At 44.5% G+C, this 17,671-nt stretch overlaps 1 protein-coding gene across 1 annotated transcript; it reads left to right on the top strand.

Annotated features, from left to right (window-relative positions):
* Nucleotides 1–14,236: 14,236 nt before the first annotated feature.
* LOC103629874 (endochitinase A-like) lies at nucleotides 14,237–16,822 on the top strand. Its single transcript, XM_008650973.3, has 3 exons — nucleotides 14,237–16,083; nucleotides 16,252–16,323; nucleotides 16,445–16,822. The coding sequence occupies exons 1-3, from the start codon at nucleotides 15,159–15,161 to the stop codon at nucleotides 16,492–16,494; spliced, it is 1,047 nt and encodes a 348-aa protein (XP_008649195.1). The 5' UTR covers nucleotides 14,237–15,158; the 3' UTR covers nucleotides 16,495–16,822.
* The last annotated feature ends 849 nt before the right edge of the window (nucleotides 16,823–17,671 follow it).

Below are 17,671 nucleotides of genomic sequence, written 5' to 3'. Positions count from 1 at the left end.
ATGGATTTGTGTTATGAAATAAATGAGGCGGAGAAATCATTCATCTAAAACAAATCAGTTGAACTTTCTCCATATCCATTTCGCGTAATATGGCCAGTGGAAAAGAACTTTATCTATAACATAACCACTTGTGAAAAGGTATCTGACTGAGTTAGTTAGATTGTATGAGTAGCCTTCCTTAGAACCTAGGTTTGACTTCCTATAAGAGCGAATTTCACTTTCTATAAGAGCGAATTTCAGACTGTAATATTAAAAAATCCCCTCGTCTGACCCTCGCCAAAGCCGTTTTTGGATGGAGCAGTGGTTCAGGAAATTTCTCGTTTCGACCTACGTGAGGTCTTCTTACACGACTGGGCTTCTATGTTGATCAAGTAGTGTTAGAGTTTGGTGTATGTAAAGTGGAGACACAAACACATTTGCTCTATGTCTAAATACCTTGTTTTAGCATCAAGAAGACACCTCCTAAGGTAGAAAACCACAGTCTCTTTGCCTTTAGACTCTTGGATAAGCACTAAGCCAATAGAGGTTGTGTCGATTGATAGATCAGAGACATCATGTTAGTTTGTGGTGGCACCAATACTAATGGAAAAACTAGGTACGACTTGATATTGTTGAATGCTACTCACTACTCTAGTCCCCACGCAAACTCCTAATTGCTTTTGATCTTCACCAAGGGCATGAACAACTCAATATTTCTTACGAGGTTTGAGATGAACCTTCTGATGTAATTATTCTTATCGACCAGGCTTTGCAACTCAACCTTGTTGGTGAGAGGGGCCATCATCATTATAGCATTCGTGCTCTTGTCTCTGATCTCAATATCGCGCTGGTGCACCATGAAACCAAGGAACTAGCATGCAATCAGCCTACATTCACAATTCTTAGGGTTCATTTTCAAACCATGGAGTCTAGTTCTAGTGTACTTGGCAAAGATCAGCTAAGTGTGTCGCTTGAAAATAGATTTCACCATGATGTCATCGATGTAGACTTCCACCAATCAACCTAGCAGGTCATGGAAGATGTAATTCATTGCTTGTTGGTATGTTGCTCAAGCATTCTTGATGCTAAAGGTCATTACTACCCATTCAAACAATCTGATGGAGCTAGGGCATCTAAAAATGGTCTTGTATAGATCCTTTTCAACCATGAATATTTGATTGTATTTAGTGTTTCCATCTAGGAAACTCGACACCTTGTGGTTAGTTGCTATGTCAATAAGTATATCTGCTCCATTGAGGAAACTCATACACTCATCCGTTAGAGTTGCTTTGTTGAGGTCCTTAAAGTCGATGCAGACATGTAGCTGGTCGTTTTTCTTCCTAACTGGTACAATGCTGGATATCCATGTGTCGTATTTGTACGTCCTAATGAAATAAACCCTGGTCATCTTCTCGATTTTTTATTTGATGTTCCCGAGAACCTTGGGGTTGAATTTGCGTGGTACTTGAGAAAATGGCTGGAAACTAGGCTTTATCGATAGTTGGTGTTCCATAATGGACGGATTAAGTCTTGGCATATCATGGTATTCCCATGCGACATAATTTGCATGATCCTTTAGGAGTGCTATCATTTGTTTTGTGAATTATACATTGATCTTCTTACTGATTTAAGTGGGATGTGGCTGATCTCTTGGTCCGATGTCAATGACCTCTAGTTCATCAGTTGGGGTGAAACCCTGCCCTAGCTTTCCTTCTTCTGCAAGCTCGATATTGTATGCTACATAGGAGCTGGACAACTAATAGCTATGATTGGTCTAGCGGCTAGCATCAGCCTTTATTTCTTTTTTATAAGACCCTGTACATTTTTGTTTTTGTGACCAATCACTAGGATCGTCCTTGTAGAGTGCTGAATTACATTGGTATTTTTTGATGTCCTGTTGCATGAACCAGACTCGTGTGTTGGCCCTACATGTATGCTTGTAATACGATCATTGAGGTTGTTCTTTTTGTCTACACCAGATAAAATCATTTTTCGAGGCCAGTTGCACGAACCAGTGATCCCATTTTTTGAGACTTCGACAAAGTTGTAGTTGTCGAAGTTCTACCCGGAGAGGCACTCCATGTCTTCCGACTCCTAGAGTAGTGTGTCGGCAATTGCCATTAGTGTGTTCTCTTGGAGGCATGCAAAAGTTGTCTGGTAGGACGAACACCATGTTGATGTCTATCAATGCCATTGATTCTTCATTGGCATCTTGTTGAGTCCTCCTTTTCCAAAGTAGGCACTTAGGTTAGCATGGCAGGTCCACTGGTTGATGATGTGGCATGTCCATGGGTCGATGGATCGTGCTGACCTTCCTCAACAAGTAGTATGCCTCTACTTGCTCTAGGCTCCATAGTCGTTATTGAAAGGGAAATGTGCCCTTGGGCCATTTCTAAGTATTTTGGTGATTAAGTGTCCAAAACAAGTACTTAAGTGTTAAATTATGCCAAGGACTCAAGAAGTGCAAATCAAGATTAAAGGTATGTTTCTAGACTTAGTACATTGTTTTGAAGACTAATGTATTGTGTCTAAGTGCTAGAAACAGGAGAAATAATTATGGAGAAGTTGGATGTGTACAGCCAAAAGTCTGCTCGGTCTGGGTGCACCGGACTGTCCGGTGGTGCACCGGACAGTGTCCGGTGCGCCAGGCTGGCTCTGGTGAAAAGGCTGCTCTCGGGTCTCGACGGCGGCGTACGACTATAATTCACCGGACTGTCCGGTGGTGCACCGGACTGTCCGGTGAGCCAACAGTCGGCCGCGCAATCCACGCGTGACGCGTGGCCGGGCCAACGGTCTGAAGGGGGCACCGGACTGTCCGGGGTGCACCGGACAGTGTCCGGTGCGCCAACAGCTCTAAATCGCCAACGGTCGACTGCGCCAAAACAGGAAAGAAATCTGCACCGGACAGTGTCCGGTGGTGCACCGGACTGTCCGGTGCGCCAGGCGACAGAAGGCAAGAATTGCCTTCCTGGAATGCTCTCAACGGCTCCTAGCTGCCTTGGGGCTATAAAAGGGACCCCTAGGCGCATGGAGGAGTATACCAAGCATTCTCTAAGCATTCCTAAGCACCAAGACTCCAATTCAGCGCATTTGATTCTTTGTGATAGCAACTAGAGCTCCATTTGAGTAGAGAACTCTTCGGGTTGTGTTGTGAGCTCGAGTTGTGACTTGTGTGCGTGTTGTGCTCTGATTTTGTGTCTTGTGTGCGTTGCTCATCCCATCCTTACTTCTGTGCTTCTTTGTGAACATCAAATTGTAAGGGCGAGAGGCTCCAAGTTGTGGAGATTCCTCGCAAGCGGGATATAGTGAAACAAAGCAAAACATCGTGGTATTCAAGTGAGTCTTTGGACCGCTTGAGAGGGGTTGAGTGCAACCCTCGTCCGTTGGGACGCCACAACGTGTAGTAGGCAAGTGTTGGACTTGGCCGAACCATGGGATAAACCAATGTGCCTATCTGTGTTGATCTTCTTGTGGTTATTGTGTTTTGCAAGAACTCCTCTCTAGCCACTTGGCTTTATTGTGCTAACTCCTAATCAAGTTTTGTGGCATTAAGTTTCAAGTTTTTATAGGATCACCTATTCACCCCCCTCTAGGTGCTCTCAATTGGTATCGGAGCCGTTCTCTTCAAGAAAGGGACTAATCGCCCGAAGGGATGGATCCTAAGGAAAAGGGGATAGTGATCAACGATAAGGAGAAGGAGTCCTTCATCAATGAGCCGAAAGACGACAAGCCTACTGACTCGGGCTCAAGTCATAAGAAGAAGGACAGGAAGAAGAAGAGGCGCATCAAGAAGATCGTCTACTACGACGATAGCGACGAGTCCTCTTCTTCCCAAAAAGACAACGATGACAACGACTATGAGAAAAAGAAGACGGTTAACTCGAACTTTTCTTTTGATTACTCTCGTATTCCGCAAAGTTCAAATGCTCATTTGCTTTCCATTCCCCTTGGTAAACCTCCTCACTTTGATGGAGAGGACTACAGATTTTAGAGTCACAAAATGCGTAGCCACTTGTTCTCTCTCCATCCAAGTATATGGGAGATAGTAGAAAATGGAATGCAATTTGATAGCACGGATAGTCCCTTATTTATTAATGAACAAATTCATAAAAATGCACAAGCTACTACTGTGTTGTTAGCCTCATTGTGCAGGGATGAATATCATAAAGTGAGCGGCTTGGATAACGCCAAGTAGATTTGGGACACTCTCAAGATCTCACATGAGGGGAACGACTCACCATGCTCACCAAGATGGAGTTGGTGGAAGGCGAACTAGGAAGGTTCGCGATGATCAGGGGAGAGGAGCCAACCCAAACGTACAACAGGCTCAAGACCCTCGTCAACAAAATAAGGAGCTATGGAAGCACACGATGGACGGACCACGACGTCGTCCGCCTAATGCTAAGGTCTTTCACTGTCCTTGATCCACATCTTGTAAACAATATTCGTGAAAATCCTAGGTACACCAAGATGTCGCCCGAAGAAATACTTGGAAAGTTCGTAAGCGGGCAGATGATGATCAAGGAGGCAAGATACGTCGATGAGGCGTTGAATGGTCCAATTCATGAGCCTCAAGCCATTGCTCTCAAGGCAACAAATAGCAAGGAGGCGCTACCTAGCAAGGTGGCACGAGTTGAGGCGGCGGGGCTCAATGAGGAAGAAATGGCCCTCATCATCAAGCGCTTCAAGACGGCGCTAAAGGGTCGCAAGGAGCATCCCAAAAGGAGCAAGACGAAGGGAAAGCGCTCCTGCTTCAAGTGTGGTAAGATTAGTCACTTTATTGCTAACTGTCCCAATAATGATATTGACCAGGAACAAGGAAAGAATGGGAAAAAGAGAGAACAAGAAGGTTTACAAGAAGGCTAAAGGCGAGGCACACCTTGGAAAGGAGTGGGATTCGGATTGCTCTTCGTCCGACTCCGACGACGAAGGACTCGCCGCCACCGCCTTCAACAAATCATCTCTCTTCCCTAATGAGCATCACACCTGCCTTATGGAAAAGGAGAAGAAGGTAAGTACTCGAAATGCTACTACACATGCCTCTTCAAGTGATGACGAATCTAGCGATGATGAAGTAGACTATGCTAGTTTATTCAAAGGATTAGATAGAACTAAGATTGATAAGATCAATGAGTTGATTGATGCCTTGAATGATAAGAATAGATTATTAGAAAAGCAAGAGGATCTTTTGTATGAAGAACATGATAAATTTGTAGAGGCACAAAAATCTCTTGCTTTAGAGGTTAAAAGGAATGAAATGCTTTCTTGTGAACTATTTACTTGCCATGAGACCATTTCTAGTTTAAAAAGTGTTAATAATGATTTAAATGCTAAACTAGAAGTAGCAAATAGATCTAACTCTTGTGTAGAACATGTTGTGATTTGCAATAGGCGTAAAGATTTTAATGTTGATGCTTGTAGTGAACACCTAGTTTCTATTGCAAAGTTAAATGATGAAGTGGCTAGTCTTAATGCCCAACTTAAGACTAGCAAAAGTGAATTTGATAAACTAAAATTTGCAAGGGATGCCTACACGATTGGTAGACACCCCTCAATTAAGGATGGGCTTGGCTTTAAGAGAGAAGCCAAGAACTTAACAAGTCATAAGACTCCCATTCCCGCCAAGGAGAAAGGGAAGGCTCCTATGACTAATAGTGCTCAGAAGAACCATGCTTTCATGTACCATGACAGGAAATATTCTAGGAATGTTCATAGAAGTTATGATGCTTTTGAGTCTCATGCCATGATTGCTTCAAGTTCTTCTATTATGCATGATAGAAATTTTGCTAGGAAAAATGTTGTTCATCATATGCCTAGAAGAAATGTTGTTCATGTACCTAGGAAAGTAAGTAATGAACATTCTACAATTTACCATGCTTGCAATGCTTCTTTTGCTATTTGTAGAAAGGATAAGAAAGTGGTTGCTAGGAAATTAGGGGCAAAATGCAAGGGAGACAAAACTTGCATTTGGGTTCCTAAGACTATTGTCACTAACCTTGTAGGACCCAACAAGAGTTGGGTACCTAAGTCCCAAGCCTAATTTGCCTTGCAGGTTTATGCATCCGGGGGATCAAGCTGGATTATCGACAGCAGATGCACAAACCACATGAAGGGGGAGAAGAAGATGTTCACCTCCTACGTCAAGAATAAAGATTCCCAAGATTCAATCATATTCGGTGACGGGAATCAAGGCAAGGTTAAAGGCTTAGGCAAGATTGCCATCTCAAATGAGCACTCTATCTCCAATGTATTTTTAGTAGAGTCGCTAGGTTATAATCTTTTGTCGGTTAGTCAATTATGTAATATGGGATATAATTGCTTATTCACAAATGTAGATGTGTCTGTCTTTAGAAGGAGTGATGGTTCATTAGCTTTTAAGGGTGTACTAGATGGCAAACTCTATTTAGTTGATTTTGCAAAGGAGGAGGCCGGTCTAGATGCATGCTTAATTGCTAAGACTAGCATGGGCTGGCTGTGGCATCACCGTCTAGCACATGTGGGGATGAAGAACCTTCACAAACTTCTAAAGGGAGAACATGTGTTAGGACTAACAAATGTGCATTTCGAAAAAGATAGACCTTGTGCAGCCTGTCAAGCAGGTAAACAAGTGGGAAGTACTCATCACATCAAGAACGTGATGACTACATCAAGACCCCTAGAGCTGCTGCATATGGACCTCTTCGGACCCGTCGCCTATCTAAGCATAGGAGGAAGTAAGTATGGTCTTGTTATCGTTGATGACTTTTCCCGCTTCACTTGGGTATTCTTTTTGCAGGATAAAACAGAAACCCAAGGAACCCTCAAGCGCTTCCTAAGGAGAGCTCAAAATGAGTTTGAGCTCAAGGTGAAGAAGATAAGGAGCGACAACGGGTCCGAGTTCAAAAACCTTCAAGTGGAGGAGTACCTTGAGGAGGAAGGAATCAAGCACGAGTTCTCCGCTCCCTACACACCACAGCAAAATGGTGTGGTAGAGAGGAAGAACAGGACGCTCATAGACATGGCGAGGACAATGCTTGGAGAATTCAAGACGCCCGAGCGGTTTTGGTCGGAAGCTGTGAACACGGCTTGCCACGCCATAAACCAGGTCTACCTTCATCGCCTCCTCAAGAAGACGTCATACGAGCTTCTAACCGGTAACAAACCCAACGTTTCGTATTTTCGAGTTTTTGGGAGTAAATGCTACATTCTGGTAAAGAAAGGTATAAATTCAAAATTTGCTCCCAAAGCTGTAGAAGGGTTTTTGTTAGGTTATGACTCAAATACAAAAGCGTATAGAGTCTTCAACAAATCATCGGGTTTGGTTGAAGTCTCTAGCGACGTTGTATTTGATGAGACTAATGGCTCTCCAAGAGAGCAAGTTGAGCTTGATGATGTAGATGAGGAAGATGTTCCAACAGACGCAATTCGTACCATGGCGATTGGAGACGTGCGACCGCAGGAACACAAGGAACAAGATCAGCCTTCTTCCTCAACGACGGTGCACCCCCCAACCCAAGATGATGAACAGGTACCTCAAGAGGAGGCGTGTGATCAAGGGGGAGCACAAGATGTCCAAGTTGAAGAAGAAGAAGCACCACAGGGCCCTCCAACTCAAGTTCGAGCGATGATTCAAAGGAACCATCCCGTCGACCAGATATTGGGTGACATTAGCAAGGGAGTAACCACTCGCTCTAGATTAGTTAATTTTTGTGAGCATTACTCTTTTGTCTCTTCTATTGAGCCTTTCAGGGTAGAAGAGGCCTTGCTAGATCCGGACTGGGTATTGGCCATGCAGGAAGAGCTCAACAACTTCAAGCGTAATGAAGTTTGGACACTGGTGCCGCGTCCCAAGCAAAATGTTGTGGGAACCAAGTGGGTGTTCCGCAACAAACATGACGAGCACAGGGTGGTGACAAGGAACAAGGCACGACTTGTGGCAAAAGGTTATGCCCAAGTCGCAGGTTTGGACTTTGAGGAGACTTTTGCTCCTGTGGCTAGGCTAGAGTCAATTCGCATATTGTTAGCCTATGCTGCTCACCATTCCTTCAGGTTGTTCCAAATGGATGTGAAGAGCGCTTTCCTCAACGGGCCAATCAAGGAGGAGGTGTACGTGGAGCAACCCCCTGGCTTTGAGGATGAACAGTACCCCGACCATGTGTGTAAGCTCTCTAAGGCGCTCTATGGACTTAAGCAAGCCCCAAGAGCATGGTATGAATGCCTTAGAGACTTTTTAATTGCTAATGCCTTTAAGGTTGGGAAAGCCGATCCAACTCTTTTCACTAAGACATGTGATGGTGACTTATTTGTGTGCCAAATTTATGTCGATGACATAATATTTGGTTCTACTAACCAACAGTCTTGTGAAGAGTTTAGCAGGGTGATGACTCAAAAGTTTGAGATGTCGATGATGGGCGAGTTGAACTACTTCCTTGGGTTCCAAGTGAAGCAACTCAAGGACGGTACTTTCATCTCCCAAACGAAGTATACACAAGACTTGCTCAAGCGGTTTGGGATGAAGGACGCCAAGCCCGCAAAGACTCCAATGGGAACTGATGGACACGTCGACCTCAACAAAGGAGGTAAGTCCGTTGATCAAAAAGCATACCGGTCCATGATAGGTTCCTTGCTTTATTTATGTGCTAGTAGACCGGATATTATGCTTAGTGTATGCATGTGTGCTAGATTTCAATCTGATCCAAGGGAATGTCACTTAGTGGCTGTGAAGCGAATTCTTAGATATTTAGTTGCTACGCCTTGCTTCGGGATCTGGTATCCAAAGGGGTCTACCTTTGACTTAATTGGATATTCAGACTCCGATTATGCTGGATGTAAGGTCGATAGGAAGAGTACATCAGGGACGTGCCAATTCCTAGGAAGGTCCCTGGTGTCGTGGAGTTCTAAGAAACAAACCTCTGTTGCCCTATCCACCGCCGAGGCCGAGTACGTTGCCGCAGGACAGTGTTGCGCGCAACTACTTTAGATGAGGCAAACCCTCCGAGACTTTGGCTACAATCTGAGCAAAGTCCCACTCCTATGTGACAATGAGAGTGCTATCCGCATGGCGGACAATCCTGTTGAGCACAGCCGCACAAAGCACATTGACATCCGGCATCACTTTTTGAGAGACCACCAGCAAAAGGGAGATATCGAAGTGTTTTATGTTAACACCGAGAACCAGCTAGCCGATATCTTTACCAAGCCTTTAGATGAAAAGACCTTTTGCAGGCTGCGTAGTGAGCTAAATGTCTTAGATTCGCGGAACTTGGATTGATTTGTAGCATACATGTGTTTATTCCTTTGATCATGTTCATTATGCATCTTGTTGTTTATTTATGGTACTCAAGTTGTACAAGCACTCCCCGGACCTCACAAGTCCATTTGCAAGTGATGCACATATTTAGGGGGAGATGTGCTACAACTTGACTCTTTGGGACTAACCATGTGCTTGAGTGTTCTTAAATTAGTCTCCAAGGTGGATTGAAAGGGAAAGGTGGACTTGGACCATGAAAGACTTCCACTGCACTCCGATAAGAGGGTAACTTACTCCAAGTTCATCTACATGTCTCTTATTGCCTTGTGCTCTTAATTGACAATTTTGGTGAGGCAATGGGGTTTAAGGGCCAAGATTGATCCCGTTTTGGTGCTTGATTGCAAAGGGGGAGAAAATAAGGCCAAAGCAAGAAATGGATCAGCTACCACTTGAGAATTGTGAAAATAGTAGAGTAGAGTTTTGTTTTGTCAAAATACTCTTATTGTCTCTTAGTGCTAAAAGTCTGTCTCTTGTGGGGAGAATGTTTGATTATGGGAAAAGGGGGAGTTTTTAAATCTTTGATCAATTTCTCTTGGAATACCTCTCTTTATGTCTCTGCAAGTGAATTTGACTTAGAGATAGGAAATTGAGTTTGATTTACAAAAACAAACCAAGTGGTGGCAAAGAATGATCCAAATATGCCAAATTTGAATCAAAACAAATTTGTGTTCTTTTTGCATTGATGTTGCACTTGTTCTAGTTGCTTTTGTGTTATGTTGGCATAAATCACCAAAAAGGGGGAGATTGAAAGGGAAATGTGCCCTTGGGCCATTTCTAAGTATTTTGGTAATTAAGTGTCCAAAACAAGTACTTAAGTGTTAAATTATGCCAAGGACTTAAGAAGTGCAAATCAAGATTAAAGGTATGTTTCTAGACTTAGTACATTGTTTTGAAGACTAATGTATTGTGTCTAAGTGCTAGAAACAGGAGAAACAAGTATGAAGAAGTTGGTTGTGTACAGCCAAAAGGCTGCTCGGTCTGGGTGCACCAGACTGTCCGGTGGTGCACCGGACAGTGTCCGGTGCGCCAGGCTGGCTCTGGTGAAAAGGCTGCTCTCGGGTCTCGACGGCGGCGTACGGCTATAATTCACCGGACTGTCCGGTGGTGCACCAGACTGTCCGGTGAGCCAACGGTCGGCCGCGCAATCCGCGCGTGACGCGTGGCCGGGCCAACGGTCTGAAGGGGGCACCGGACTGTCCGGTGTGTACCGGACAGTGTCCGGTGCGCCAACGGCTCCAAATCGCCAACGGTCGACTGCGCCAAAACAGGAAAGAAATCTGCACCGGACAGTGTCCGGTGGTGCACCGGACTGTCCGGTGCGCCAGGCGACAGAAGACAAGAATTGCCTTCCTGGAATGCTCTCAACGGCTCCTAGCTGCCTTGGAGCTATAAAAGGGACCCCTAGGCGCATGGAGGAGTATACCAAGCATTCTCTAAGCATTCCTAAGCACCAAGACTCTAATTCAGCGCATTTGATTCTTTGTGATAGCAACTAGAGCTCCATTTGAGTAGAGAACTCTTCGGGTTGTGTTGTGAGCTCGAGTTGTGACTTGTGTGCGTGTTGTGCTCTGATTTTGTGTCTTGTGTGCGTTGCTCATCCCATCCTTACTTCTGTGCTTCTTTGTGAACATCAAATTGTAAGGGCGAGAGGCTCCAAGTTGTGGAGATTCCTCGCAAGCGGGATATAGTGAAACAAAGCAAAACATCATGGTATTCAAGTGAGTTTTTGGACCGCTTGAGAGGGGTTGAGTGCAACCCTCGTCCATTGGGACGCCACAACGTGGAGTAGGCAAGTGTTGGACTTGGCCGAACCACGGGATAAACCAATGTGCCTATCTGTGTTGATCTTCTTGTGGTTATTGTGTTTTGCAAGAACTCCTCTCTAGCCACTTGGCTTTATTGTGCTAACTCCTAATCAAGTTTTGTGGCATTAAGTTTTAAGTTTTTACAGGATCACCTATTCACCCCCTCTAGGTGCTCTTAGTTATGTATGGTGCTTCTGTGATCGTGAGAATCCATCGAGGTACCACCACGTTGGTGTTTCCTATCCTATTATTGCTCCTCCTCTATTGGCTCCTCTTGATGTGGAGCTCTCCACGCCAGCTTCTAAGGTGGTGGAACCTTTTGTGTCAAGTCCTGATTGCACATTGGCGCATACTTAAGCCACTGAAATACTAATGCTTCGTGTTGATGGTGGCATGGTCTCGTGCATTTGAGCAATCATCAATGGTCGGCCCAAAATAAACCCTCTCTGTGCAACCCGATCCAGTGACACACCAGACTGGTCCGCCGCACACCGGACTCAGTCTGGTGTGCCGCAGAGCAGCACACTTAAGTCCTTTTTAGACTTTTCTCCTTTGCCTCCATCGGGCTGTCTTCTTGAGCATTACTATGACTTAGATAAACATATTAGAGTCTGTCTAACTAGTCTAAGTCATATTTCTTCATTTTTTTATTTATCTAACTCAGATCTTATTCTAGCTCAAACTTAACTCAAATGCACCTTATGCAAATTCTAAACTTTTCAATCCCTCTAATGTGCTCAATTATGTTCCTAAGGGCATTTAGTACTTATCCAAACATATGAACTACTCATAGTTCATATTTTCCAAATTATGCCCTTTTAGCCTTGTTTTGAGCTATTGTTCATATTGAATTCTTCAATTTCATTATTATGAAAACCTACATTTATTCACTTAGAAGGTTGTGATGGTCATCAAACACCACATTTAATATAAAAATGGCTTAAAGTCCATTTCCCTTTCAATATTTTATCGTCTATAGACACCAAGGGGTAAGTAGTCCACTAATTAACTAACTCTATCTACTTATACATATTTACAAATACATAGCCCATCAGACCACTCTAACTCAACAGTCCAATTAATTTCTAGACAAGTTACTGAGCTTGTCGACCATCTTTCTCTTGCAATAATCTAGCTAGGATTTTATGACAACACCACCTCTATAAATGATTTTCAAAGACGAATATTTGTGTGGAAGTCGCCTGACCATTTATGTTGATGGTATCTTGATGTGCCCACTTCTATTAATTAGAGAGGTTGTCTTCTAAAATTGTTTTTTGATAGTATACCATCGATGTTCAGATTTTTCTCCTTGAACTCCAAAACCGAAGAAACTATTTTCATCAGTTCCAAAAGCTTTTAAACTTTATCTATGTTCTAATTAGAAGTTGTTTCCAATACTATTATATTTTTAGTAGAAAAACCATGTAAACACTTGAGAACCAAAAAGAGTATCTAAGTTCTTCCAAAAAATCAAGGAAAAATTAGCGATAGAATAGGACATAATAGATTTAAATAAAATATTTAGAGCTTATGATAATATATCTAGAAGATTTAATAATTAATACGTACCTCTAAAAGAAGGAGAAAAATATAAAAAAGAAATCTGGGGCCCTTGCAACAACATCTATCATAACACCTGCTAAACATGTTGATTAATACAACTTTTTTTTCAAATCCAAAGGATGACACCATTATGAGTGAAAATGGAATGGATAAAGATGTAACTAGGATATTTGTTAGTTGGATATCGTATATTTTGGTGGCTATGAATATAAATTAGAATTGTCCTAAATAATAAATAAAATGAATAGTATTTTATAGATAATTTTGGAAGGACAATATCATTCTACAAGTAGATATTAAAGTAAGAGTATGTAACATATGTAGCACGTTGAAATCGTCAAAAATATTTAATCATCAAACATATATAAATTAAAAAAACTTTAAATATACATATATTTCAATAATTACAAATATTTATAAGAAAAAATAAATCATAAAAATAATATTTGACAACAAAAAATAATGTATTTAAATAGAATTTGTAACAAAAATTATATACAATTCAAACTAAATCAAAGTAATATTAATTAAATTTAATACTTATATATCATTAGTCATTCATCATGGGTATAACTTTTAAATAGTTTCAGTTGATACAACATTGACTATACTAAAACTGATATCATTAGTCATCATAAAAAAATAACTTTTAAAATAGTTGAATTGTGTCTATATTTCTCTAGGAATCGAATGCTTTATAAATTTTTTAAAATACAGATCTGAATTCGAATAGAGAAGAAGACACAAAAAGCGAATTTGCATACATGGGTACACAGGGTACTAGCACCATATCAGAAAAATATGGGAATACATATATCCATATTCAAAATTTATATTATGTGTACGGAAAACGTAACTGACATCATCCATTTCCACCCCAAATCCAATTCACCGTGCTGCTTCAGCCCACCCGCTTGGCACCAACACGAACACGAGCGGCCCAGCAAACGAAACTGCCGACCCACACCGCGCCACACGTCAACCAAGACGCGCTCGTCATGGTCCGCCCGGCCCTGCCGTGCCGCGCCAACCGCGCCGTGCCCCCACGACCGCGTCCAACTCCAAGCACAAAGCCCACCCCGTGTCACGTCGTCGCACACGTAGCCGCGCGAGCGCAGAGCGGCCCCATCACCGTCGGCCGCGAGAGGCGGCAGCTAGCCTGGCAGCTAGCTATGTCGTCGCGAGCGCCAGCAGCGCCGACGACGACCGTGGTTCGCGCGGCGGGCACGGACCACCTGTGGGCGAAGGCGGCCGAGCTGGAGCGGGACTTCGCGGGGTACAAGCGGCGTCTCGCCGAGAGGAGGGCGCATGACGCCGTCGCCGAAGTCGCGCGCGCGGAGGAGGCACGCGGCGGGGACGACGCGGCCGGGAGGGGCAGAAGGTACGAGGAGTACGTGAGGAGGAGGGACGAGCGGCTGCGCCAGGAGTGGCGCGCGCGCATGGAGCGCAAGGAGGCCGAGGTGCAGGCGCTCTGGGCGCGCCTCGACCGCGCCGGCTCGCGCGGCCGGCGTGGCGGGGACGGCGAGCTCGCGGCAGCCACCGCCACCGGTCACGCCAGAGAGGTAAGCTCTCGAGAATGCGTTCAGGCGCCACTTTCTTTGGCTTCCTTCCTTGCAGCTGCAGTTCAGTTCACATGGAACCATTCAATTGTTTCCAACCATACGGTGCCCTTTTCTTCTTGCATTTCCTTGCATTGTTGCAATTTCTGTTCCGATGGTTCTTCAAATCAAATGACTTTTTTTTTTCATTTGCCGTTTCATTCATGTTTGGCTACAAGATGGACGAAACTAAAGCGGTACGTTCGTTGTAGCTGTAGACAAGTTACTGTAGAATATTAATTTGTTCTGTCCAACCTTTTTGGAAGAGGCAACCGGCAAGTATCACGTTTCCTTGCGCTGTAGGCGTACTTTTGTGTCTTTCTTGTGATCCGTTGTTGTTTAATTAGTTGATCAGTCGTACTTACACGAGGCTTTTCGCTAACATCTTTTAGTTCATGTATGGCCATCCAGTGAAAACTTAGCGAACAATATCATGCATCAGTTGCTTTCTATCATGTGATCACAAAAACTGGGATCGCAATATAATCATTACACGCAGATTTACGCTGGTCCTCGAAAAGGTTAATTTTGTTGAAGTGTCGACCGTCGATTTAGTGCTAAAAAAAATCTACTGCGTAAAACAAGTCTTTTCAGGATCAAGTTAAGCCGCCGCAGAAGCCCGGCGGTAACTTGGTGGTGAAAGTGAAGCCATCCACCCCTATCCCTGTGACGCCACGGGGCAACCTGGGCCAGCCGCCGGCCGCGAAGCCCGCACGGCCCCGGACCAGTGTGCCGTCGTCGCTGGCGGCAGGCAGCCCGAGGCTGTCCACCCCCGACCCCAGGCTGCGTCCGTCGTCGCACCTGCAACGGGAGCTGCGGCAAGCGCAACCACAGCCACCCGCCACGCCACGGAAGGAGAACAGGCTGCCGCCGCCGCCGTCCACCGCGGCATCACCGGCCACGCCCAGGCCGAGGACGACGATGCTGTCACGGAGCAGGAGCATGTTCAAGGACCGCGGCTGCTCCTCTGTCGCCGTCGCCGTCGGCGAGAGCCCCAGGCCGTCGCGGTTCCAGCCCCCTCGGTCGAGCTACGAAGGTGCCAGCAACCTCAAGAAACCGGCTCCTTCCTGTTCCAGGGACCAGGCGGTTGTCGCCGATCGCAGGAAGGCATCGTCTGCCGTCGCCCCCGAGCCGTTTCTCGTTAAAGCATCACGCGACGACATGCCAGCGCCTCTGGTGTTGGTGGCTTCGAAGGAGAGGGACCTACCTTACCGCAGCGGCGCGATCTCGCCGGCCGGCTGTGCAAACGAGGACAGTAAGAGCAACGTCCAAGAGCACGTCGATCGATCACCGGACAAGTTCGGGAGCGAAGAGATCACCGGAGACTCTGACACCGAGCCGAGCTACGTGTACGTCAAGAAGGACAGCGACGAGCAAATCCCGGGGCCTCCTCCTCCCGAAACCCCAGCAGCAGCAGCAGCAGCAGCTGACGACGCGGAAGAAGAGTTCCGAAGGGAGAGCTCTGAGTCTCTGTACTCGAACGTCCAGTCCTCATTCTCCCCGAGATCCGAGCTCGCTAGCGCTGCATCGTCGGCCACCACCGGCTCCTCCCCGCGCCCCAGCGCCACCGCGCAGTCGCCGGAGGCCAGCGTCTCACCACGGCCAAGGAAGAGCGCGGAAGCGGAGGAGGGTGCCGAGAAGCGAGTGCCAGCTCCGACCACGACCCCGAGGAGCAGTGCGCAGTCACCGATGGACGCCGTCAACGGGCTCAAGCGGCTGCTAACGTTCGGGAAGAGAAGCGGCAACGGCAAGGCCAGCGAGGCAGCGGCGGCTCCACGTGCTCCCCCGGCTCGTGATGGTGATTCCTCCACCCTTCTGGACAACAGCTACGTCATCTCCCCGAACGGTAATTCCTCCACCCTTCTGGGCATCAGATTCAGATGCTGAACAAGTGATCCTCTGCATCTGGATAGTAGCTGAATGTTTCCCATGGTTAGGCATTATTATTACTCCTCGGAGAGTAACTGATTAAATTGGATGGCAGCAAAGCTTATGAAATGTAATGCTGGTGCAGTTGGGTCCTTGCAAAGCATTGCTGCGAGTTCTGAACTGAAGGAACCAGTCCTGCACGCGAAATCGCCAAGAGGTTCTTCCTTCACGATTTTTGGCATGTACCATCCATCATACGCACGTGAACGGATCATGTTATTTCATCTGCACACTAACCGTACCCTCTCTCTCTCTCTTTTTTGTCCCGTTTGTCGCAGTGCATCGATCGTTCTTCTCGCTTTCATCGTTCAAGTCCGGAGCAAACTGACGCCTAACACTGGCTAGGCAGTTGCTGTGCGTTTCAGATTCAAGGGTTTTTGTTGGTGTGCATTACGCATCTAGAACTTCCTGGATGACGAGATATGGCGATCAGCGATGTTTGAAATTTATCCGTTTATTGCAGCTCGGCTGACGACAAAATAATCGGTCCTAAGCCCTCGATGCTGTGCCAAGTATAAACTTTGATTCCATGATACTTCTACAAATACATAATTGCCCCCCTACATTAGTAACAAGAAATGTCATTTTGAACATTTGGTTTTGCTGTAATTAAGTTAATATAGTTTTATACGAAATATATTTATATATTATTATTAGCAACGTGTGAGAAATATTTATGTGCAACATTTTTATTATAGAGGAGATTGCTAACGAACGTCTAATAAGTTACATAGTAGAAACATATTCCGTTGATACATAAGATCATTTCACATGTTCCACCTCATGAATTTAAGACAAACTTATATCCAAGATTTGAAAAATGATGTGATGTTAAATTTGAAACTAAACAGACTTGTTTATTAAGTAAATTCTAATTTCTCTAGGGCGTTTGGATCCCTTCATTTTATAGGAATTGTAATTCACTCAATAAAATAACTTAGTTTGGAATTTGAGATTCCACCACTTTCCAAATTCAGATATAAGTATATCTAAAATTCATGTGATGGAGGATGAGAAATAATTTTATGTATTAGTAGAATTTATTTCTATTCTGTAACTTACATAACACTCTTCGTCTCACTTCTATACAATAAAAATGTAGCACATAAATATCTCCGATATTTTGCTAATAATAATATACAAATATATTTTGTATAAAACCAAATTAGCTTAATTGATATATGTCTATTAGAATGGAATTCAATTCTAATGATCCAAACGAGGCGTAAAATAAATAGATTCAAACGGCCTGTAAGGGACAAAGACTGACCTCAAATACTTGTCTCTAAAAATGCCAGTTGGACACTGGACAGATACGTACAGGTACTATGCTTGTACTACTAAAAGATTGGGCTCAAGATAAGTGCATCGGATGTCACACCAGAATCTATGACTGGACGTATACCAGCAAAACAAACCATGGCATTGCTGAGCGACTTCTAATACAAACCATAAAACAGAATGTACTTTTTTATCAGGATTTGAAGCAAAAACCACAAGATGGA

The sequence above is a fragment of the Zea mays genome, chromosome 6, assembly GCF_902167145.1.
Source record: "Zea mays cultivar B73 chromosome 6, Zm-B73-REFERENCE-NAM-5.0, whole genome shotgun sequence".
Taxonomy (NCBI): domain Eukaryota; kingdom Viridiplantae; phylum Streptophyta; class Magnoliopsida; order Poales; family Poaceae; genus Zea; species Zea mays.
This window is presented reverse-complemented; position numbering and strand designations above follow the sequence as displayed.